The 24,397-nt window shown below is 39.0% G+C and overlaps 1 protein-coding gene across 3 annotated transcripts in view; it reads left to right on the top strand.

Moving 5' to 3' along the window:
* The window catches only part of MINDY3 (MINDY lysine 48 deubiquitinase 3), an 82,158-nt gene extending 76,857 nt beyond the window's left edge, over positions 1-5,301 (top strand). For 2 of the 3 annotated variants that reach the window (XM_008956581.6, XM_003831183.7), the window contains 2 exons: positions 1,254-1,325; positions 4,329-5,301. In XM_008956581.6, coding sequence (XP_008954829.2) covers positions 1,254-1,325; positions 4,329-4,478 — 222 coding nt within the window. In that variant the 3' untranslated portion in view covers positions 4,479-5,301. The remainder of the gene's footprint in view (positions 1-1,253; positions 1,326-4,328) is intronic. The other variant, XR_004664531.3, reaches the window with a different exon arrangement.
* Positions 5,302-24,397: the final 19,096 nt, after the last annotated feature.

Below are 24,397 nucleotides of genomic sequence, written 5' to 3'. Positions count from 1 at the left end.
TTTAGAGAAGAGTAAAAAAAGAAAATCATGAATGTGCAAAAGGCCAACAAAAGATCTTTTCATGATGAAATGAGTCATGCTTGTCCAAAACAGAATTCAGAAATGTGAGTAGTTGGAGATAAGACTAAAAAGGTAGATTAAGCCCTGTATGATTTTAAGACTCATGATTGCAGGTCACAGAACCTCAGCCTAAATTGGCATAAGTGAGGGGGAAAATACATGAAGGGGAAGGAGTAGCTCAGGTGAATTGAAGAAGCAAGCACCGGGGAAGTGCTCCTGGAGTCCTTGAACAGCACTGGGAGGTCTCCACCTCCCATCCCCTGTCTCTAAAGTGGCTACATTCTCACAGCCTATCTTCCTGTAGGAGCTGAAGCTCCAGTTGCCAGCAGCTGTCTTCCCTTAATTCCAGTTGGAAAAAATTCTAAGGAGGGCCATGTGCCTGCTTGTATCCATCGGATATGGCCAGGAAGACAAGGGGGATCTATCCAGGCAGACTCAGCCAGGGGCCCTGAGGGAAATCACTGGGAGCCAGGCCTGTAATGGCCTTGAACGCCAGGTTAAGAGGGTTGAACGTGATCTTTAGCTAATTGAAAAGCAAGGTTAAGATAGTGGGAATAACATGACCCATTTTTCTACAAGCTTACTCTGTTAGTGATATATAGGATATCCTTTCTTTATTGAATATTACTGAAATCGCCTTAAGCATTATAAGTATGTTTTCATTTCTCACAGTGCTCTTTTCACTAATTAATGGTTGACAATATTCAAATATTGGATATTTTTTGGAAAAGAAACCACTAATTAAACATCGTGGGCCAAATTGGAAGTATTGGTACATACTGGAAGTGTATTTAGTCTGAGTAAAAGTGATGCTACTGCTTTTCTCAGTTCATTGAGAGGAACAAATTATTTACATAGAAAAGGAGATATACTTTAGGAAATGTTTTAGAAGCTTGTCTTTTGAAAAAAGTTATAGTGATACATGCGCATAATTAAAAAAAATAAGTTAGTTCTGAAGAGCTTATAATGGAAATCAACCTTCCCTACTTTCCAGCATCTTCTTCAGAGGCAACACTTTCAACTTCAGGGCTTTCTGGTAGTTACAACTCCATAAACCTAAGTTCCTTCTTTTGTCAAATGAGTCCCCAGTCAAAGGATAAGGATTTGAGAAACATGCATTTTACTTTCAGTTGATTAGAAATTGCCTGATATAAATATAATTTGAAGTTTTAATAGTCCTTTATTTATAATAGGGCTCCAGTGGTCCAGAATCTTTTACTGTCTACCACTACAATGGATTGAAGCAGTCAAATTATAATGAAAAGGTATGATAATTCACGTAGTCGTCGGTGTTCAACTGGGTTGATGAAATAATTATGTGAGTATATAACAACATTCGATTCCCGTACAATTGCTACCTAAGATTATTCCAGGAGTCTCTTTACTATGAGGACACATTTTAGAATCAGCCATCTTTGGATTTGACCAGTATATGTTAGTCTGCATTGGAAATTGACATTGGACTTCAGAGCAGTAGTTTCACCATGACTAAATACACCCCCATACAGATCGTTACCCTTGGCAGTGTAGCGTGTTTCTAAATCAACATCGTAGTTAGTCCAGTGAAAGTTGTTACTTATCCATTTAAAGGAAGAAAGAGGTAACAGTGAGATTTTTTACTGGAAAAAATATTTTTAAATAAATAACCTTCATAGTCAGCATATATTGAGCATTTACCCGAAATTGTATTAAGTACTTTGCTTAAGTTTCACAGCACCTTATGAAGTAAGTGTTGTCTGTATATCTCCATTTTACAGGTCAAGCAGCCAGGAAATGACAGAGCTGGGAGTGAAACTTAGTCCAGCTCAGAGACCATGCTCCTACCCATGATGCTTTGCAGCTTTCCTTTGCTAACCATTGACAAAGCACATAGGTGATTCACTGCCAGGTGTACTCAACCTGGCGTAAAGCTAGAGTTCGGCTGCATTGATTTCCCCTTTTTGTGTGTCTATTATCTTTGCATTTATTCAAGTATCAGTTACAGTACATACTATAGTATATATATATAATATATATGTACTAGTTATAGCTAATATTAAAGGAATAAGGTCTAACATTCCTTTTTAATTTGATCTGCCCATGCTGACTTCATGTATCTAAATTGTGGAAGGTTACAGAAAACAGTGTAAATTAAGTACATAATTTTAATTAGACCAAATCTAAAAGACTAAAATTTACTGCTATCTTTATAACAAAATATAAATTAGATGTTTTTGTCAGGTCCAAAGATATATATATACAGCATCCAAATTTTCTTGACAATGTATATTCTTTGCATGTATATATATATGCAAACTTGGATGTTGTTTTCTAATGTGCGAATGAGTGCTTCATCTAGAGTTTGATGTTTGCACAGCTTTGTAATAGGAGGTACTTTATAATCACTAATTATTCACCTACACAATCCCTGCAAGATAGGTCAAATATTATCCATATTTTACAGATGAGGCATCTGAGACGGGGAGATTAAGTGACTCACCCAGGGTCACACAGCAAGTCATTGGCAGAGCAGGGATTGGAACTGAGTTCCTGATTCCCAGTCCTGTCCTTGGTCTGCTTGGCCACTCTACCTGTATGTAGTATAAGTTTTCAAATCATGCTTGTGACAAGCTTCTGACACACCAACAAAAAGATTAGAAAACAAATAGGATGAACTGTTAAAATGACAGTAATATACAGCAGCTATAAAGCAAAGTATGGATGTCATTAAGTCACAGAAATATGTTTTGAAGTTAATCAGGAGCTAAAATTATAAGCTGCATAGCAAGGTCCTGTTAGAAAGGAAACAGACAAAAGGAGAATGCTGGCAAAGTGAGATGGAGTCTGAGCCGCCAGGCATCCGAGCCTGATTGAGGCCATGGAGGTGGGTCATGGCACCTTGCCCAAGCACTTCTGCTCTAATGACATGAGTACATGAAGTTCTTTGTGAAAAATAGGGCCGATTGTATTTAACTTAATAACTTGAATTATATTCTTTGTGTATAACTTTTCAGAGAAGGCAGTTTTGCTTTGGGGACTGAAAAGCCCGAGTTGTAGTTTCAATGTCAATTTATTTCATCAACACTGGAAACTAATATATTAACTAAAATAAAGATGCCAAAAAATGTATTTCACATTACAATGTATCTTTAGCACTTTCTTAGGAATGAGTAGATTCATGACACAAGATTATCTGATCTAGTAATATATTCTGTTCCTATATTTAATGTGTTTTAGAGGCAACTACCATTTAAGGATAATAAAGTTGTTTCTTTTGGCTCCTTAAATAGCTTATGGCTTTTATTTTGGAAGAACATAATTACACTCATGTGTATCAGCCAGTGAATGTGTAAAAATAATTTTATACACTTTGGAAGAAGACAGTCATCTATATCTGTTTCTTTTAAATTATACAGCATCAGAATTTCTCTTGGTACAAAAAAGAAATTAACCACCAAGGAGTGCCTTAATGTCCACAGTGAGCCCTTGGTAATGAGTTAGGGTTTTTGTTGATATGTCCAAAATACTTTTTAAGTATGTTTCATTGTAAATTAATCAGAATAAAATTTTTCTTGCTATTCACCTGCCAGTATATATTTCTGTGATCACTGCCACTGCATATACAGTATCTGGTTAGTTTGATCTTTCCACCTCTCTTTTACTTTTCTTTCTGTCCTGACATCCTTTTTAATTTTTTTCTCCATGATTTTTCATGCTGTACAGAATGCACTCATGAATTGCATTTCAGGAATATTTAATACCATAATAGCAAATTTTGTTGACAAACATTCAAATTGGTTTCAGCTCTAGAAATTCAATACTTAAATTAGAAGGAGACACATGTTCCTCAGAACATAATAGCTATATTCCTTTTATAGCTCTCCGTTTCATTAGGCAGCATGAGCATCTGAGAACCTCAGTATTAAAGCAGTAGGACCTGTATAAATTATATGTAAATATGATAATTAAGCATTTCTTTCCGATGGTATAGATCCGTTGAAGAATATTTTTTTTCTTAGAAACAATCTATGTGTTTTAGGATTCACATGATCTTGAATTTTTTAAAAATCACCTGGCCAGCTAGCAATTAAATATCGTTTACAAATTTACTTTCACATTAATCAGTAAGCAGATATTCCTTCTCATTTCTAGCAAAATAAAATTACATGTCAAGTTTCATCTGAAACTATGTAATACCTTATTTGCTAGCCTCTAAAAATTGTTTTCATTCCACATAAGAATTTGCTAAGACTGTTGATTGACCTTGGTGGCTTTATTTTGTTCAACAGGTCATGTACGTAGAAGGGACTGCAGTTGTGATGGGTTTTGAAGATCCCATGCTACAGACAGATGACACTCCTATTAAACGCTGTCTGCAAACCAAATGGCCATACATTGAGTTACTCTGGACCACAGATCGCTCTCCTTCACTAAATTAATTTACCTAAGTATTTATAAGGAAGATCTTAATAACAGATGTTGAAAGAAGGAGTCAAGACTGGCAATTGGCTGGATTAAGCTAAACACTGGTATCATTGATTAACTGTAAATAACAATTAAAAACACATTTTCAGTGTTTATGATATGTTTAAATTATTTGTCCTAAAGCTTTATGTTAAAGATTATCCTATTTTACCCCTTTGTGTGAAATTTACTAGCAAAATTAAGCTTTCATCAAAGTTCATCACTTTTGCATTCAGATACTTGGTCATTTACTTACCAAATTACAAACGCAATACTACAGCATTTGTATATTAAGTATCACAGTTACTATTTATAAACTACTTTTGGGTTTTATTTCATTGAGGCACTTTTTTTATTGTTTGAATGATTCCGGCTTGTAATATATCAGCCTCTACAATGAAATGCAGAAGAGTTCATTTTTCTAAGATCTGTTTTTCATTAGAAATACTGACAAATAACACATTGTCAACCTGGATCCTTTGACAATTTACTTAACTCTGGCATGTTCACAAAAAGTAGAAACTCTAAGAGACCATTACCATTTATTCACAGATGTATAGGGGATGTATTCTAAAAACTGACAGAAAAGAGAATCTGATAGTCAACACTGTTAACTTTTACTGTGTAATTGCCAAATACACTTTTCCAAATTTGTCCCAACAGCCCTGTAAGCCAGCTTTCTTCTATATTTATAAACACGATAAATGCATGAGAACATCTGTTATTACATTAGTATATTACGTTATTTATTATGATCCTAGTTGATGGCCTAAATAAACACCTTTTTCTTTAACTGTACCCTTGCATTTTTTACATTGGTGGCTCAAAATAAACAAATACGTACTTCTAAATGTTTCTACCCAATAACCCTGAGAGCACAGAGTACTACAAATGGCTAAGTCATACAGGACCTCGAATAAGAGACCAGGCCTTATGCTAACCTAAGAGCTCTGCTAACTCAGCCAGCCAGAAGCATGAGAACCCACATGGCAGCTTTCTAGACCAGTGAGCAAAGATGCAGAAGCCCGTTTACTTGAGAGAGAGATTTGCTGTATTCTGATAGGTTTGTGGCCCAGCAATTTAAAATCACATAGCCATTAATACTTTTTTTCCTCCACGTGTAAAGCAGATAATTATGTAGTATCCTCTTACACATTTCAGAACTGAACATTACCTTCAATAGTATAGTTCCTGTGTGAATTTCTGTTTGGGTTTTGTTTTCTTTTGTACACACACACAATTACAAAATAATTAAGCATAGGGAAAGGCATGAGATTTTGTGTATAACTTTTGGTGACATTCTGTTCAGGAGTATGATACTACTTATTAAACTTACAGCTTTCAAATGTCAATATTTTGGTCTAGGCTACTTCCAAATCTGTATAAAATATATAATGCTAGAATTAGTTTCTCAAAACTCTGGTTTAATAATCCCAAATTCCAAAAGGATTACACAAAATCGTAGATTGTCTCATAAACATCAAGCCTATGAAATAGAATGGTCCTCTTACCATTGTTACACAACAAATCATCCCAAAACTTCATAGCATAAAACAACCATTTGATTAAATGTACAAATTCTTTGCTCAGGAATCTAAACGGGGCAAGGTGGGGATGCATGGCTTCTCTGCTTCAGTCAGCAGCCAGGGGCTAGAATTTTCTGAAGCTGTCTCTACTCATGTGGCAAGTGTGACTGGACCTTAGCTTGATATCATTGCTGTAGAACACTATATTTAAATAGCCATGGGAACATTTCCTTTCCACATGCACTTGGGCTGCTTACCAAACTAGATTATATGCTGGCAATAAAGTAAGTCTAGAAAATCTCAAAAGATTGGAAATTAAGTGACACACTAATGAATTACCAAAGGGTCAAAGAGAAATTGCAATGGGAATTAGAACATACTTTCTACTGAGTGTTAATGAAAATATGACATAGCAAAAATGAAGGAAATATATAGCATTAAATATGATATATTAGAAAAGTAAAACATTTGAAAATTGGGAACCTAAGCTTTTATCTCAATAACAAACCCAAAATAAGAGGAAGTAAATCCTAAAAGAATATCCATATACAAAAGAATGAATTTGGACCCCTACCTCACACCATTTGCAAAAAGTAACTTAAAATGATTGATTATATATCTAATTATAAAAGCTGAAACTATAAAATCCCTAGAAGAAAACAAAGGAGTTGATCATGATCTTGGGTTAGGCAATGGTTTCTTAGATAAGATACAAAACACAAACGACAACAAATATAAATTGGACTTAAAATTAAAAACTTGTGTGTGTCAAAGGACACCCTCAAACTGACATGACAACCCATAGAGTGGGGAAAATATTTGCAAATTATATTAAGGAATTTGAATACAGTATATATAAAAAACTGATAACAACAACAAAAAAAACTTTTAAATGGACAAATGATTTGAAGAGACATTTCCCCCAAAGAAGATTGGTCCTTAGAGAAACACCAATTGATCCTTAGAAAAATACCAGTGAAAACCATAAGATATCACATCATAGTCATTAGGATGGCTAAAATAAAAAAGATCTACAAAAGCAAGTGTTGGTGAAGATGGGGAGAAATTGGAACCCTCATACATTGCTGGTGAGGATGTAAAATGGTGAAGACACGTCAGATAAGAGTATTGTAGCTGCTCAAAAAAATACAGAGATGGCACATGCCTCACTAATCCCAACTCCCAGGTATATCACCAAAAGAAATGATGAAAACATATTCACATGAAACTTTTTGTGAATGTTCATACCTGTATTATTTCATAATAACCACAAAGTGGAAACAACCTGTTGATCAGCTAATAGATGGATAAACAAATATAGTATAGATGGTCTCTGACTTACAATTATTCAACTTAGCAATTTTTCAACTCTTACAATGGGTTTATCAGGGTATTAAATGCATTTTTGACTTACGATATTTTTGACTAATGATGGATTTATCAGGACATGACCCCATAGTAAGTCAAAGAGCATCCGTATATATATACAATGGAACCTTATTTGGCATTTTAAAAGGATGAATTACTGACACAGACTACAACGTAGAAGACCCTTGAAAACATTATGCTACATGGAAGAAGCCAGTCACAAAGGCTGTATGCCTGATTCCATTCATGTGACTGTCCAGAATAGGCAAACATAGTGGATTTCAGGCACCAGGAGCTGGAGGGCGGACAGAGTAGGTTAACAGGATTGAGGAGTGACTGCTAATGTGTATGGAATTTCTTTTTGGGGTGATGCAATGTTCTAAAATTAGATTACAGTGAGGGTTGTACAACTCTGAATATATTAAAAACCACTTAATTGTGAGAATAAAAGATAAATGGGGAAACCAATGAAATAGAAAATAGATATATAATGGAAAAAACTCAGCAAATCCAAAATTTAAGCCTCTGGAAAAAATCAATAAAATTGATACATCTAACAAGATTGATCAAGAAAAAATGAGAGCATTAGCATCAGGAACAAAACGGGACAACATTATCTGGATATTAAAATAATTGGAGGAGATTGTGAGCTATTTTATGCTAAATTAAACTTAAAAATTTAGATCAGACAATTTGAAAAACACAACAGCAGAAGCAGAACTGACACAAGAAATTCTGTATGTCTTAAAGAAATTTAATCAATAATTCAAAAACTTTCCTTAAAGAAAACTCCCTGGCCTGGATGGCTTCACTAGCAAATGCTTTCAAACACTTAAAGAAAAAATAATAGCAATTTTAAATGCTTCCAGGAAATAGAAGGAATAACTTCATAATTCCTGTTATGAATCCAGAGTGACCCTGATATCATACTTTAAAGACATTAAAAGAAAGAAAAATTATAGACAAGTATTTCCCATGATAATGGGAACAAAAATCCTATACAAATAAGAAACATCAATAAAGTATGTATACATGTATGTGTGTGTATATAATACATCGTGACTAAGTGGGGATTTTGGCAGAGCAATAAGTTGGTTTAATATTAAGAATAAGCATTTTTCACATTAACAGAAGGAGAAAAGTCATGATTCAACAAGGCAGAAAAAGCATTTGATATATAATTTAAAACTTATGATTTTTACCCAGTAATGGGATGGCTGGGTCAAATGGTATTTCTAGTTCTAGATCCCTGAGGAATCGCCACACTGACTTCTGCAATGGTTGAACTACTTTACAGTCCCACCAACAGTGTAAAAGTATTCCTATTTCTCCACATCCTCTCCAGCACCTGTTGTTTCCTGACTTTTTAATGATTGCCATTCTAACTCGTGTGAGATGGTATCTCATTGTGGTTTTGATTTTCATTTCTCTGATGGCCAGTGATGGAGAGCATTTTTTCATGTGTTTTTTGGCTGCATAAATGTCTTCTTTTGGGAAGTGTCGGCTCATGTCCTTCACCCACTTTTTGATGGGGTTGTTTGTTTTTTTCTTATAAATTTGTTTGAGTTCATTGTAGATTCTGGATATTAGCCCTTTATCAGATGAGTAGGTTGCAAAAATTTTCTCCCATTTTGTAGGTTGCCTGTTCACTCTGATGGTAGTTTCTTTTGCTGTGCAGAAGCTCTTTAGTTTAATTAGATCCCATTTGTCAATTTTGGCTTTTGCTGCCATTGCTTTTGGTGTTTTAGACATGAAGTCCTTGCCCATGCCTATGTCCTGAATGGTAATGCCTAGGTTTTCTTCTAGGGTTTTTACGGTTTTAGGTCTAATGTTTAAGTCTTTACTCCATCTTAAATTAATTTTTGTATAAGGTGTAAGGAAGGGATCCAGTTTCAGCTTTCTACATATGGCTAGCCAGTTTTCCCAGCACCATTTATTAAATAGGGAATCCTTTCCCCATTGCTTATTTTTCTGAGGTTTGTCAAAGATCAGATAGTTGTAGATATGCAGCGTTATTTCTGAGGGCTCTGTTCTGTTCCATTGATCTATATCTCTGTTTTGGTACCAGTACCATGCTGTTTTGGTTACTGTAGCCTTGTAGTATAGTTTGAAGTCAGGTAGCGTGATGCCTCCAGCTTTGTTCTTTTGGCTTAGGATTGACTTGGCGATGCGGGCTCTTTTTTGGTTCCATATGAACTTTAAAGCAGTTTTTTCCAATTCTGTGAAGAAAATCATTTGTAGCTTGATGGGGATGGCATTGAATCTATTAATTACCTTGGGCAGTATGGCCATTTTCACCATACTGATTCTTCCTACCCATGAGCATGGAATGTTCTTCCATTTTTTTGTATCCTCTTTTATTTCATTGAGCAGTGGTTTGTAGTTCTCCTTGAAGAGGTCCTTCACATCCCTTGTAAGTTGGATTCCTAGGTATTTTATTCTCTTTAAAGCAATTGTGAATGGGAGTTCACTCATGATTTGGCTCTCTGTTTGTCTGTTATTGGTGTATAAGAATGCTTGTGATTTTTGTACATTGATTTTGTGTCCTGAGACTTTGCTGAAGTTGCTTATCAGCTTAAGGAGATTTTGGGCTGAGACAATGGGGTTTTCTAGATATACAATCATGTCGTCTGCAAACAGGGACAATTTGACTTCCTCTTTTCCTAATTGAATACCCTTTATTTCCTTCTCCTGCCTAATTGCCCTGGCCAGAACTTCCAACACTATGTTGAATAGGAGTGGTGAGAGAGGGCATCCCTGTCTTGTGCCAGTTTTCAAAGGGAATGCTTCCCGTTTTTGCCCATTCAGTATGATATTGGCTGTGGGTTTGTCATAGATAGCTCTGATTATTTTGAGATACATCCCATCAATACCTAATTTATTGAGAGTTTTTAGCATGAAGGGTTGTTGAATTTTGTCAAAGGCCTTTTCTGCATCTATTGAGATAATCATGTGGGTTTTTGTCTTTGGTTCTGTTTATATGCTGGATTACATTTATTGATTTGCGTATATTGAACCAGCCTTGCATCCCAAGGATGAAGCCCACTTGATCATGGTGGATAAGCTTTTTGATGTGCTGCTGGATTCGGTTTGCCAGTATTTTATTGAGGATTTATGCATCAATGTTCATCAAGGATATTGATCTAAAATACCCAAAGGACCATAAATCATGCTGCTATAAAGACACATGCATACGTATGTTTATTGTGGCACTATTCACAATAGCAAAGACTTAGAACCAACCCAAATGTCCAACAATGATAGACTGGATTAAGAAAATGTGGCACATATACACCAGGGAATACTATGCAGCCATAAAAAATGATGAGTTCATGTCCTTTGTAGGGACATGGATGAAATTGGAAATCATCATTCTCAGTAAACTATCACAAGAACAAAAAACCAAACACTGCATATTCTCACTCATAGGTGGGAATTGAACAATGAGAACACATGGACACAGGAAGGGGAACATCACACTCTGGGGACTGTTGTGGGGTGGGGGGAGGGGGAAGGGATAGCATGAGGAGATATACCTAATGCTAAATGACGAGTTAATGGGTGCAGCACACCAGCATGGCACATGTATACATATGTAACTAACCTGCACATTGTGCACATGTACCCTAAAACAGAGTATAATAATAAAATTAAAAATAAAAATAAATAAATAAAACTTACGATTTTTTAAAATCTCAGTAAACTTAGACTAGAAGGGAGCTTTTTTAATATGATAAGGTGTGTTTAGAAAAAAACACATTCTTAATGGTGAAATATTAAGTGCTTTCTCCCCCAAGTTCAGGATTATGACAACTATGTCCATTCACCTCTTCTGTACAGCATTGTCCTGTGGAAGTTCTGGCCAGTGCAATAAGGCAATTAAAAGAAATAAAATATCAAACGATTGGAAAGAAAAATGCTAATGTGTCATCATTCATAGAAAACATGATTCATAGATATACATACACGAATGCTTTGAATTCATAAGTAGATTCAGCCAGTTGCTGGATATAAAGTCAATATACAAAAACTATTTTTATAGACATGAAACACGCAATGAGAAAAAAAATTTAACCATTTTTAGTAGCATCAAAAAACCCCCATACCTAGGAATATGAATTCATACAATGGACAATTACATATTACATAACCACTGCCGATATATAGGGAATATTTCCTTCCCTTTCCTCGTCAATACCACCTGAAAAAGTAACACTATTCTGATTGCCATCGTCATAGGTCAATGTTGCCTGTTCCTGCCTTCCATATAATTAGAATAACACACATAGTCTTTTGTATGAGGTTTTTTTCTTTTTCTTTTTTTTTTTGGCTTAAAATTGTATCTGTGAAATTCGCCAACATTTTGCATGCATCAGATGCATTATTTCTTATTAATATGTAGTTATTCATTGTATGAATTTGTAGTACTATTTGGGATATGTTGATGGATATTTATCATTTCCAGTTTGGGATTATTATGAAGAAAATAGCCCTGAACATTTGTAATATATGACTTTTGGTGAATGTAGCATTCATTTCTGTTGATTACAAACTCAGGGGTGAAATTGTTGAGTCCTAAGGGAGCTATAGATGTATTCAACTTCAGCTGATATGGCTAAATAAATTTGCCAAAAAGATTGCATCAAGTTATGCTCCCATCAGCAATATGAGAGTTCCTGTTTTTCCACATTGTCAGCAACACTTTGTACTGTTACTCCTTTTAATTTTAGCCGATTTGGCTGAAGGTATGGTAATATCTCATTGTAGTGGCCAGGCGTGGTGGCTCACGCCTGTAATCCCAGCACTGTGGGAAGCCAAGGTGGGCGGATCACGAGGTCAGGAGATCGAGACCATCCTGGCTAACACGATGAAACCCTGTCGCCTGTAGTCCCAACTACTTGGGAGGCTGAGGCAGGAGAATGGCATGAACTCGGGAGGCGGAGCTTGCAGTGAGCCTCCAGCCTGGGCAACAGAGTGAGACTCTGTCTCAAAAAAAAAAAAAAAAAAAATCTCATTGTAGTTTTAATTTGCATTTCCTTGCTGGATAATTAAGTGCCATTTCAATGCTTACAGATCATTATGGATCTCTTTTTTTTGTGAAATACTAATTCGAGTATTTTGCCCATTTTTACATTTGGTGGCCTTTTTCTTTTTGATTAGTAGGAGTTCTTTATATATTCTGAATATAAGCCCTTTGTTTCATATATATATAATGGAGATATATTTTTCTGGTCTCTGTGTTGCCTTTTTACTCTCTTAATGTCATATTTTAATGAACAAATTCTCAATAAGGTCCTATTTATCATATGAATAGTATTTTTATGTATCTTTTTATGAATAGTATTTTTATGTATCTTTTTAAAGAAATCTTTGACTACTGCAAAGTCACAAATTATCCTAATTTTTAGAAGCTTATGCTTTTACTTTTCACATTAGCTCTCTTATTCATTTTAAATTAAATTTCTGTGTATGAAATAAGCCAAGTCTAAGGCTCATTATTTTCAAATAAATACTGATCAACAATATTCATCAACAAGACTAGCCTTCTATTTCATTATACTGGAGCCTTTGTTAAAACTCAGGTGTGTTTGCGAGTCTGTTCCTGAACCATTTTGTTCCACTGGTTTATCTCTCCTTGTACACACCCCACATTTAATTACTGCAGCTATACAAAATCTTGAAATCTGACACATTATTTCCTCCAAATTTGTTTTTCTACTTCAAGATTATCTTGGCTACTTTCAGTCCCTTTCACTGTCTATATAAATTAAAGAATCATATCATCAAATCTACCAAAAAAAAAAACTCTAATGAGATTCGAATTAGGATTTCATTGAATTTAAATCTCAATTTGGACAGAACTGACTCTGTGATATTGAGTCTTCCAATCTCTGAGTGTGGTATATTACTCCATTTATTTACTGCTTTGTCCCTTAGCAATGCTTTCTAGTTTTCAGTGTAGAAAGTTGCACATCATTCACTGAATTTATTCCTTATCAGGGTTTCCACTGAACTGCCACTGAGGTGCCTGTTTCTGATTAGTGAACACGTGAAGTGGGGACCTCAGTGGCCATTTAGCAAGGAAAAGTGAGGGCATGGATTTAGGGTAATCATGGCTGCAGTGAGCCACAATTACACCACTGCACTCCAGCCTGGGCAACAGAGCACGACCCTGTCTCAAAAAAAAAAAATATATGCACATTTAAAAGAATTGTGGGGTCAAGAGGTGGTTTCAGGAAGACAACTCTTAAAAGTGTCCCCTTACACAATCACTGAGATCAGATTGTGATAAAGAGATGCCTGATGGGCAGGAAGCATAAATTGATGAGGATGAGACAGTCAAAGAAATAGAAAAACACGAAACATAAAAACAAAAAAGGCAATAAAAAAAGTCACATTGTAATAAACATCTGCATGAGCTCCCCCAGTTTGTCAAGTATTACTTTCTCAGTCTTTAAGTTATGAGTATAGATACCATTTCTTACAGTGCCTTTGAGTCAGTGACTAGGTTTGCTCCATGGCCTTTCCACAAACCTATAGCAAGAGTGTCCCTGTTTTGTAAGTGGGGCACCTGAAGTGCAGAAAATGAACTAATGTCCATAACCACACAATCAGAACATGGCAGTGCTAAGACGCGAGGCCACCTGGACAGCCCCTGTACTCTGTCCCCTGAGTTCCTGTGAACCATGGTGTGGTGCCAAGCCATGAGGACAGTCAACATCACCTATACTTTCAACTATCAGGCAACTTTGCAAGACACGAAGCGATGAAGACCAGACCAGAGGTGAGACTCACATCTCACCACTTCTTTCCTAGTATGAATTTGGGCGATTCACGGAACACTTCCATAAATAGAATGGAGTTGAAAATAATATTCATCTTCATTCATTCACAAGAATTGAACATGGCTGTACATACTAAATAAGATATTAAGCATAAATCATTCTAGCTCATATTAGCTGGTCAACAAATGTTTGTTCTCTCTGCCGGTATCTTCCCCATGAAGCAGATGGAAAGGGGAAGACATGATGTTACCACGTGTACCTAGGAGACACTTCCAACTGCACACAAAATTTACACCAGCTCAATCTATGGAAAATCAGAATCAATTTAACAGAAGAAAAATACATACATGGCTGACTGACATGTAACATAGTACTTATCATGTCTGGTTATATAACTTAATTTCCTAAGCATGAAAAAGATCTGCTATGAAGGAATTTTGATCTCATTATAAAACCAAAAGTACAAATATTTTTTCACTATGTTCTGAACCAGAGTTAATACTCAACATCTATACTGAAGAACACCAACTCATTCTATCAACACATTGGTTATATACTTATATACACAGTAATTTTTTCCTCCCTGTCAATTGCATTTCTTGTTCACACTAATGTTACATATTAAATCAACTGACTAATTATAAACAAATATTTTGAATCAAAAAGCAAATGTGAGCGATTTCCAGCTGCCTTGTGGAATTAAAACATTTTGTCTATAAATACATCTATACTCATGGTAACATTTAACAAGAGAAATATGTCCCATTAAAAATCGCACTGCTCTGGAAAAAACAAAACAACATAATAGTGTTTATTTTTATTTACTGCATTTCCTATATAGTCTTATTTACATACTGTCACACCTTTTTAATCCACTTATTTTTACAATTTCAAGAAAGTTGATAATATCTTTTCCTAGCTGGCAGAGTCCTGAAATCCTAATTGAAATATACAACATTTCTTTGCAAGAGCCTAGGGCTAAGAAGTTAGCATAGTGGACGACTCTGAGGTCAGAGTGGATCCCTGACAGACAGAGGTCCTAGCCACGCAGCCTTGGACAAGTTCCAAAACATTCAAGCTCTCCAACAATCCAACATTTTAGGGAATGGGGCAAAGAGGGCAATAGTTTCCAGCATATTTCTAAAAATGGGTCTGTGGTCTCACAATGTCAACAAGCACTGCAATAAGTTTGGAGGCTTTCAGATGCAGCAACCAGATCGTTTTACATCTGTAGTTCTAGTAACACTTTATGAAACAAAATTGGGACACAGTAGTGTTGTGTTGAATGGTTATGTAATATTAACACCCATTTGTTATCCATTACAATCTTCATTCACTGGAGAAAGAAATTTTCAGGAACTGATTTTTCTATCGAACTCTGGGGATATGAGTTTTTCTGTCCTGGGTAAATGTCACAGCTGGAATAACCCTGGATAGGAGAAGGCATGGAATGAAAGTAACATACTATGATGCAACTGACTCCAGCTCCCATACATCCAAAAATGTCAATATTGGGTGACTGAAATGAATCTTCATTGATGAGATTCTCAGGGTTGGTCGCAAGATTGGGTCAAAACCTCTGGCAATGAGATAGGAAAGACTGCTTTAGGTGAAAGGGTCTCTCTCTCCTAATAGCGAGCCAAACCTTGAGACTTTGGTTTGGCTGCAGAGGGGTTTGATCACAGTGGAGCAGGATGATGCGGGGCCCATGACCGACTTCCATGGAGGACTGGAGGTGAGCATGAGCCCAGCTGGTACCCAGATGTCTCGGGAGGACACCAGGGAAGGGAGGTGAGGATTGGCAGGAAAGGAAGAGGGAGAAGGCCAAATGCAAACACCTAGTTGAATATTTTTAAGAAGAAACAGTATCATAACCAGGACAGGCAAGATCAAGTGTAGTTAGGAGCCAAAACCAGACAGCCCCAAAGAGGTGGAATTGGGGATGGGGGAATTTCCAAACAGCAGGGAGGAGGGGGCTGTCTAGAAAGGGAGGCTGAGAGTGCCTGGTAGAGCTCATGCTGCATCCTCACCACACAGATGAGACAGTAAAACCCAGAGGTAAAGGCCCCAGGTTCCACACTAGTAAGTAGCACACTGGACCTTCTTGTCATTGAGCCCAGTGCAAGGAGAGACCAATGAGTAGAGAGTCCATGGTCTTCATGGCAAAGCACAGAGGAGATTATACTTTTCCTTCTGCAGTGAGTTCCCTGCCACCTGTATGTGCAATATTCTAATTGGGACAGGGTGCAGTGGCTTACACCTGGAATCCCAGCACTTTTGGAGGCCAAGGTGGGCAGATGGCTTGAGGTCAGGAGTTTGAGACCAACCTGGGCAATATAGTAAAACCCCATCTCTACTAAAACTATAAAAATTAGCTGGGCATGGTGGTGCATGCCTGTAATCCCAGCCACTCAGGAGGCTGAGGCAGGAGAATCACTTGAACCTGGGAGGTGGAGATTGCAGTGAGCCAAGATCGAATCACTTGAACCTGGGAGGTGGAGATTGCAGTGAGCCAAGATCGTGCCACTGCACACTCCAGCCTGGGTGACAGAGCTAGACTATCTCAAAAAAAAAAAAAAAAAAAAATTCCTAATTGGTTTTTCTGATTCAGCTCTACTTAGTTCACGACCCAGGGTCCTACCCCGCTTTCTTTGTGTAAGAAAATGGGACAGGGAAGAGCGGGAGGAGAGAGGGCCTTTCTTGGGTTGTCACCTTTGTCCAAGTGTAATATTCGTGGTGACAGACCACAACCTCCTTCCGCATCCTGGGTTTGGGAGCCAGTGGGTTGCCTCCCTTCCCTGAAACTAAGTGAGGGATGTATCAGAAGAAACACTTTTTGAGACAGTGGGTGTTTGTAAGAATAAGAGACCTTCTTAGACGGCAGATAAGGGGGTATGCCCTGCTGAACAGGAAGGAAGAGAACTGGAGAAGGCATGGCAGGGCAGTAGGGCAACCTGCATTTCTACTTTCTAGGGCCCCAGGGAAGGGAGCCATGCTTGGCTAATCTCCAGGTGGTCCAGCTGGGACAGCAGCCAACCAGGAATCTAGTATTTCACCTACCGAAAACCTGTGCAGAAGGGAGGCCCCTCAGCACATCCTAAAGAACCTGCCCGGGGCCGGGCGCGGTGGCTCACGCCTGTAATCCCAGCACTTTGGGAGGCCGAGGCAGGCAGATCACGAGGTCAGAAGATCGAGACCATCCTGGCTAACATGGTGAAACCTCATCTCTACCAAAAATACAAAAAATTAGCCGAGCGCGGTGTCGGGCGCCTGTAGTCCCAGCTACTCGGGAGGCTGAGGCAGGAAAATGGCGTGAACTCGGGAGGCGGAGCTTGCAGTGAGCCGAGATAGCGCCACTGCAGTTCGGCCTGGGCGACAGAGCGAGACTTCGTCTCAAAAAAAAAAAAAAAAAAAAAAAAGAGAACCTGCCCGAGTACCCACTTGAGAGAGCAGCATTTTGGTTGGGAACCCACTGAACAAACAACACCAATGGTGGTTCAGTGTTAGCCAGAAAAGAAGAGGCCACCCCACAAGAGAGGACTACAAGACTTTCTGGTCCCAGAAAGAAGGGTGCATCGCCTTCCCTCTCCTCCCTCCTTGTCCCGGCACCTTGAAAGATCAACGATGAGTGTGAGAGGTGGTTTCCTGGACCCGCCCCAAGCACTTCCCTCACCCTCAATCCAAGCAACCAAATTCCCCATTCAGGCCGGTACTAACCCAGGCAGGATGGGATATGGGGGAAGCTGAGGTTGACATTGAATTTGAAACTGATGCTTTAGATTAAATTGATTTTAATAACTGTTAAGTGAGTGGAAAGTTAGGAAACCTTAGCATCATCTTTAATCTCTCTCTCCATCCCACAAACCACCAAAAGAGGCTCTCAGTTCTACCTTCAAAGGATATCCACAATCCACGTGCTTCTCACCATCACACTGCTTCCATTCTGCTACAGCCACCTTAGCTATCACCCGAATGACTATACAAAGCCTCCCCCACTTACATTCTGGCTTCCCACCTTGCCCTGCTATGTCTATTTATAACACAGCAGACAGAATTATCATATTACACGCAAGTCAGATTGTGTCACTCCCCTGTTCAAAACCTTCCTGTGCTTGTCTGATACATGATCTTCACCCACCCTCATTTCTTCTCTGATTCCATTTCCAGTAACTACCCCACAAAGATATTCATATGTTCCAGCTACAACTGGCCTCTCTGCTGTTCTTCAATTCACCACACATGCTGCCTCAGGGCCTTTGCACTTACATTCCCTCTTCTTGAGACTTTTCAGTTTTTTTTCTTTTTTTTTTTTTTTGAGACAGAGTCTTGTTCTGTCACCCAGGCTAGTGGGCAGTGGTGAGATATTGGCTTACTGCAAACTCTGTCTCCTGGGTTCAAGTGATTCTCATGGCTCTGCCTCCCGAGTAGCTGGGATTACAAGCGCCCACCACCACACCCATCTATTGAAACTCTCCATTCAGATATTCCAAGGTTCTTCCCTTTACCTCCTTTAGATTGCTTAAATGTCTCCTTCCAAAGAAGTCCACCCTGGCCATGCGATTTAAAATTGAACTTCTCTCCAGGTCTCCATTTCCTTCTTCTTTTCTTTTCTTTTTTTTCCTCTACTTAACCCTTATCTACATCTGGCATGTTTTGCTAACTGTGGTGGAATATACATCCATGCTTTTAACTGTTTCTCAGTCCAATCAGGAGTGTTCATATGACCTGCTTTGGCCAATGAAATGCAAAAGGAAATGATGCATGCTGCCCTCTAAGCGGAAGCTACAAAGCCATCCTATGGCTTTATCACCTCTGTTTTCCCTCTGCCATCAGACCAGCACATCCCAAGGAGGGCTTTCTTCGCGACCTTGAAGGTGATACGATGAGAGCTGCAGCTAGCCTACAAAGGCCACGTAGTGTAAACTCGTTGCTTTATTTAGGTTGCACCATCTATGTGCATGTGGCCGGTCCTCATGGTGGGTTAGGCTCAATAAGAGACTAAATTACCGATTGTTTGATGGGGAAAGCATCAGAAAAAAGGAAGCTCTGCATTGTCAAAAGGACATTTACAGCAAGCTATAATGCTGGGTATTTTCACCATTCTCTAAGTCAAAGAATATTTCCGGCCAGGTGCAGTGACTCATGCCTGTAACCCCAGCACTTTGGGATGCCAAGGTGGGTGGAACACTTGAGGTCAGGAGTTCAAGATCAGCCTGGCCAACATAGTGAAACCTGACTCTACTGAAAAAAAATTATATATATATATATATATATATATATATGTATATATGTATGTGTATATATGTATGTGTATACATATATATATGTATGTGTGTGTGTATATATATATATATATAAATTAGCCAGGCATGATGGCGGGTGCCTGTAATCCCAACTGCTTGGGAGCCTGAGGCAGGAGAATCGCTTGAACCTGGGAGGCAGGGTTTGCAGTGAGCAGAGATCGCACCACTGCATTCCAGCCTGGGTGACAGAGGGAGACTCCATCTCAAAAAACAAACAACAACAACAAAAAAAACACCACGAAGAATATTTCCAGTATATAACTAATTCCAAGCTAACTCATCCACTCTTTATTATCTATATTTTCCACCAGGATGTAGACTTAGTGAAAGCAAGGATGTTTGCTTGTGTTGTTCACTACTGTATAAACCGTGTTTAACACACAGTGAGAATTCAATAAGAATGTGTTGAATGAATTACTCCTGTGAAGAACTGGTCAAAAGATGGGTAAAGGAAATTTGATAAAGTATGGTTTAAGTCAGTGATCAAGAAAAAAAAATTCAACTTAATATTTTTACCACCAGAGTTTCAATCACACAATCAACAAGTTATCTGTGTGCTTGAGGTATAGCAAATGCTGTATTCAGGTTTGCTATTATGCCTGTTATCATTATTGGTTATACTATAATTGAAATTATGGTATAAACATCAATGATATTTTGAGAATGGAGAAGTCTTTGTCAAGACTGGGTCCCTTTGATGGTAGAAAGTTCCAGATGGCCTTGTTTGCACAGCTGACAGCTGGCCCTGGCTGCTGACTGGGAGTTCAGCTGGGGTTGCATCCAGGGTTCTCAGTTCTTCTTCACATGGACTTCCCCACAGCACAGAAGCTGGATTCTAGAAGGGAGCGATCCAAGAGGACAAGTCCCAAAGTATAACAGCCAAGCGCACCTTCACTTGTTCCGTTGGCCAAGGTTGGACGCATGGCTGATGTTCCATTGGCCAAGGTTAGACATTGGCTGATGTTCCGTTGGCCAAGGTTAGACGCATGGCCAAGCTCAGAGTCAGTGAGGGAGGTGACGATGCCAGGACATGAGCACCAGGGAGTACAGGTCATTAGGAGCCGCCAAAGTCACACACAGGCTGTCTCGGGGAGCGTCTGCACCAAAGACAGATTCAGTATCCAAAATCTCAAACTTATCTCTTTACCTGACTGTGAACTAATTCAGGAGATCCTTTCACACAGACAACTTTGCAAAAGCCAGATTTGTAAAAGATAATATCAATTTCTTGATTTTTCTTAGAAAATATGCCAAAATCTGGGCTGGGCATGTTGGCTCACACCTGTAATTCCAGCACTTTAGGGGGCCAAGGCAGGCAGATCTCTTGAGGCCAGGAGTTTGAGACCAGCCTGGCCAACACGGTGAAACGCCATCTCTACCAAAAATACAAAAATTAGCCAGGTGTGGTGGTGTGCACCTGTAGTCCCAGCTACTCAGGAGGCTGAGGTAGGAGAATCGCTTGAACCTGGGAGGCGGAGGCTGCAGTGAGCTAAGATCGTGACACAGTCTGGGCGACAGCAACACTCTGAAGAAAAGAAAGGGAAAGGGAAGGGAAAGGGAAAGGGAAGGAAAAGAAAAGAAATAAGAAGAAAGAAGAAAGGAAAAGGAGAAGAGAAGGAAGAGAGAAGAGAGAAAGAGAAAGAAAAGAGAGGAAGAAAGGAGGGAGGGAGAGAGGAAGAAAGGAGGGAGGGAGGGAGGAAACGGAGGGAGGGAGGGAGGGAAGAAAGGAATGGAGGGATGGAGGGAGGGACGAAAGAAAAGTAAGAAAAGAAAGAAAAAGGCCGGGCGCCGTGGCTCACGTCTGTAATCCCAGCACTTTTGGGAGGCCGAGGCTGGCGGATCACAAGGTCAGGAGATCGAGACCACGGTGAAACCCCAACTCTACTAAAAATACAAAAAATCAGCCGGGCATAGTGGCGGGCACCTGTAGTCCCAGCTACTTGGGAGGCTGAGGCAGGAGAATGGCGTGAACCCTGGAGGCGGAGCTTGCAGTGAGCTGAGATCGTGCCACTGCACTCCAGCCTGGGCGACACAGTGAGAGTCTCAAAAAAAAAAAAGAAGAAGAAAAGGAAAGAAAGTAAAAGTAAATATGCCAAGATCAAAACTCAGTAGCATCTGTGTGCACGTGACAGATCTTCACAGTGGGTGAGGGGCAGTAAGACCAAATTACAGGTTGTTTGGAGAGCAAATACATAGCAAAAAGGAAACTGTGTGGTCAAAAGGACACTTAAAGCAAGCCAGTGATGCTGGGCGTTTTTACCATTCCCTAAGTTAGAAAATCAAACTTCCATCTCACTCACTGAAACTGGCAATTTAAGTCAGTGTGGCGATTCCTCAGGGATCTATAACTAGAAATACCATTTGACCCAGCCATCCCATTACTGGGTATATACCCAAAGGATTATAAATCATGTTGCTATAAAGACACATGCACACGTATGTTTATAGCGGCACTATTCACAATAGCAAAGACTTGGAACCAACCCAAGTGTCCAACAATGATAGACTGGATTAAGAAAATGTGGCAGATATACACCATGGAATACTATGCAGCCATAAAAAATGATGAGTTCATGTCCTTTGCAGGGACATGGATGAAGCTGGAAACCATCATTCTCAGCAAACTATTGCAAGGACAAAAAACCAAACACCGCATGTTCTCACTCATAGGTGGGAATTGAACAATGAGAACACATGGACACAGGAAGGGGAACATCACACACTGGAGCCTGTTGTGGGGTAGGGGGAGGGATAGAATTTGGCGATATACCTAATGTTAAATGATGAGTTACTGGGTGCAGCACACCAACATGGCATATGTACACATATGTAACTAACCTGCACATTGTGCACATGTACCCTAAAACTTAAAGTATAAAAAAAAAGAGTCGATATAATGAGTCTCCAGTACAACAGACAATGAAACCAGGTTTCACCCTCAAAATTTCTTCTGTAAAGATTTAATATGATCTCATGCAATCATTGTATCAGAATTAAATACCACCAGGTAACCAGGGACACATCATCTACTAGTTCCAGTTTAAATTGGTGGTTTCTGGAAGAAATTCAAGGATACTTGTTACAACCACAAAATATGTACATAATGCCTCACAGTTGATTTGTGACCCTAATAGCTAATCACATTCAAATCCTGATGCTGCATCTTTACATCAGCTGTAGCAAGTGATATTTTTGCACATGCTTCCAATTCCTAAAAGGACTGGATGCTATTTGGGCATAAAATTTGAAAACAAGACCGGGCACAGGGGCTGATGCCTGTAATCCCAGCACTCTCGGAGGCCAAGGTGGGCGGATGATCACCTGAGGTCGGGAGTTGGAGACCAGCCTGACCAACGTGGAGAAACCCCATCTCTACTAAAAATACAAAATTAGCCGGGAGTGGTGGCACATGCCTGTAATCCCAGATACTAGGGAGGCTGAGGCAGGAAAATTGCTTGAACCTGGGAGGCAGAGGTTGTGGTGAGCCGAGATCATGCCATTGCACTCCAGCCTGGGCAACAAGAGCGAAACTCCATCTCAAAAAAAGAAAAAAAAAAATTTTGAACACAAGTGTTTAGAAACATCAGTCTGGCATCACTCATCAGATTGTTAGGAAAAGAAAGACCAAAGATGGAAAAATAAATTAATGATGAGGCCCCTGACTAGGGAAGGGAAGAAGGAAGATGAAAAAGCACAGTAAAGAAAAATCAACAGGATGGGGTTTGAGGGTTTCATCGGATATGGGGTACAAAGAGAAGGAGGACATAAAGATGATTTCAACTTTTTTATTTCAGGGGTTGAAAATGGAATTAGAGAAAAAAAATCATCTGGAATCAGAAGGAGTAGGAGGATAAGTTATTTGAGGGGCACATTCAGTTTCAAATATAGTTCTTCATTCAACAGATTTTTTTTAGCTAACACTGTGCCAGACACAATTCTAAGCTCTAGGGTCCAGTGGCAAATAAGACAAGGTTTCTGCCTTCAGGCAGTTCATGTTCCACTGGAGAGAGGCACACTGCAACCATCTAAGCAAACAAAATAATTTCTGATAATAACATATAAATGCTATCAAGAAAATAAAAGTTGGAAATACGACAGTGAATGGGACTGATGGGGAGGTGGTAACTGCATGACCTGGGGAGGTCAGGGAAAGCCTAAGACGGGGATGATATGAATGAACTCACTAAGGAAGCATCTCACGGGGAGGCATTCCAGGTAGAAAAAACAGCAAGGAGAAAGGCTCTAGGCTGCGAACTAGGTTTGCAAGTTTGAAAGTTGGAAATAAAGTTTTTATTTTCATAGAAATGGTGCTTCCTGACACTGAGTACTTCCTGCATTATAGCATTTCTTAGGCTGTGTACTCACTGCTTGTTTAACTACCCTGCTTCCCTCAACAGACTCTCAAATCAAAGTGCTGAGGGTACCAATGGCCTGAGGAGGTCTGGGGTCAGCCCAAAGACATCTCAGAGTTCAGGAGGACAGAATTCCCCCAGAAGGCACCAGGAGGATGCCACACAAGCCTGACACACTTCAGCAGGTCCCTGTGCAGGGTACAAAGTGACCAGGAAGGAGAGAGCTTCTCAGCTCCCCAGAAATTCATGAACTTCTCTTTTCATTCAGATGACACTGTGGGAAGGATGAGTGGGAGGAAAGACCCTGATAGGGAATTTGAAGTTTATTAATTGAATCAATGTATCTGGAAGGAACTACGTTAAAGAGAAAAAGACCATTATCTTTACTTGTCAAATGTCACTGTCTTTCTAGCATCTATGAGAATGGAGGCTCAAGAGTTATTCACGTTCAAGTAAAAACAATAAGGAAAACTATAATTTGTTCCCATCTTTACATTATAGTTTATTAAATTTGACCCTGTTTTATTAATAGGGCAAATTATCAACTCAAAAAAAAGAAA

This window comes from Pan paniscus, chromosome 8 (genome assembly GCF_029289425.2).
Source record: "Pan paniscus chromosome 8, NHGRI_mPanPan1-v2.0_pri, whole genome shotgun sequence".
NCBI lineage: Eukaryota > Metazoa > Chordata > Mammalia > Primates > Hominidae > Pan > Pan paniscus.
Note: the sequence above shows the minus strand (reverse complement) of the source record. Positions and strands in the feature narration are given on the sequence as shown.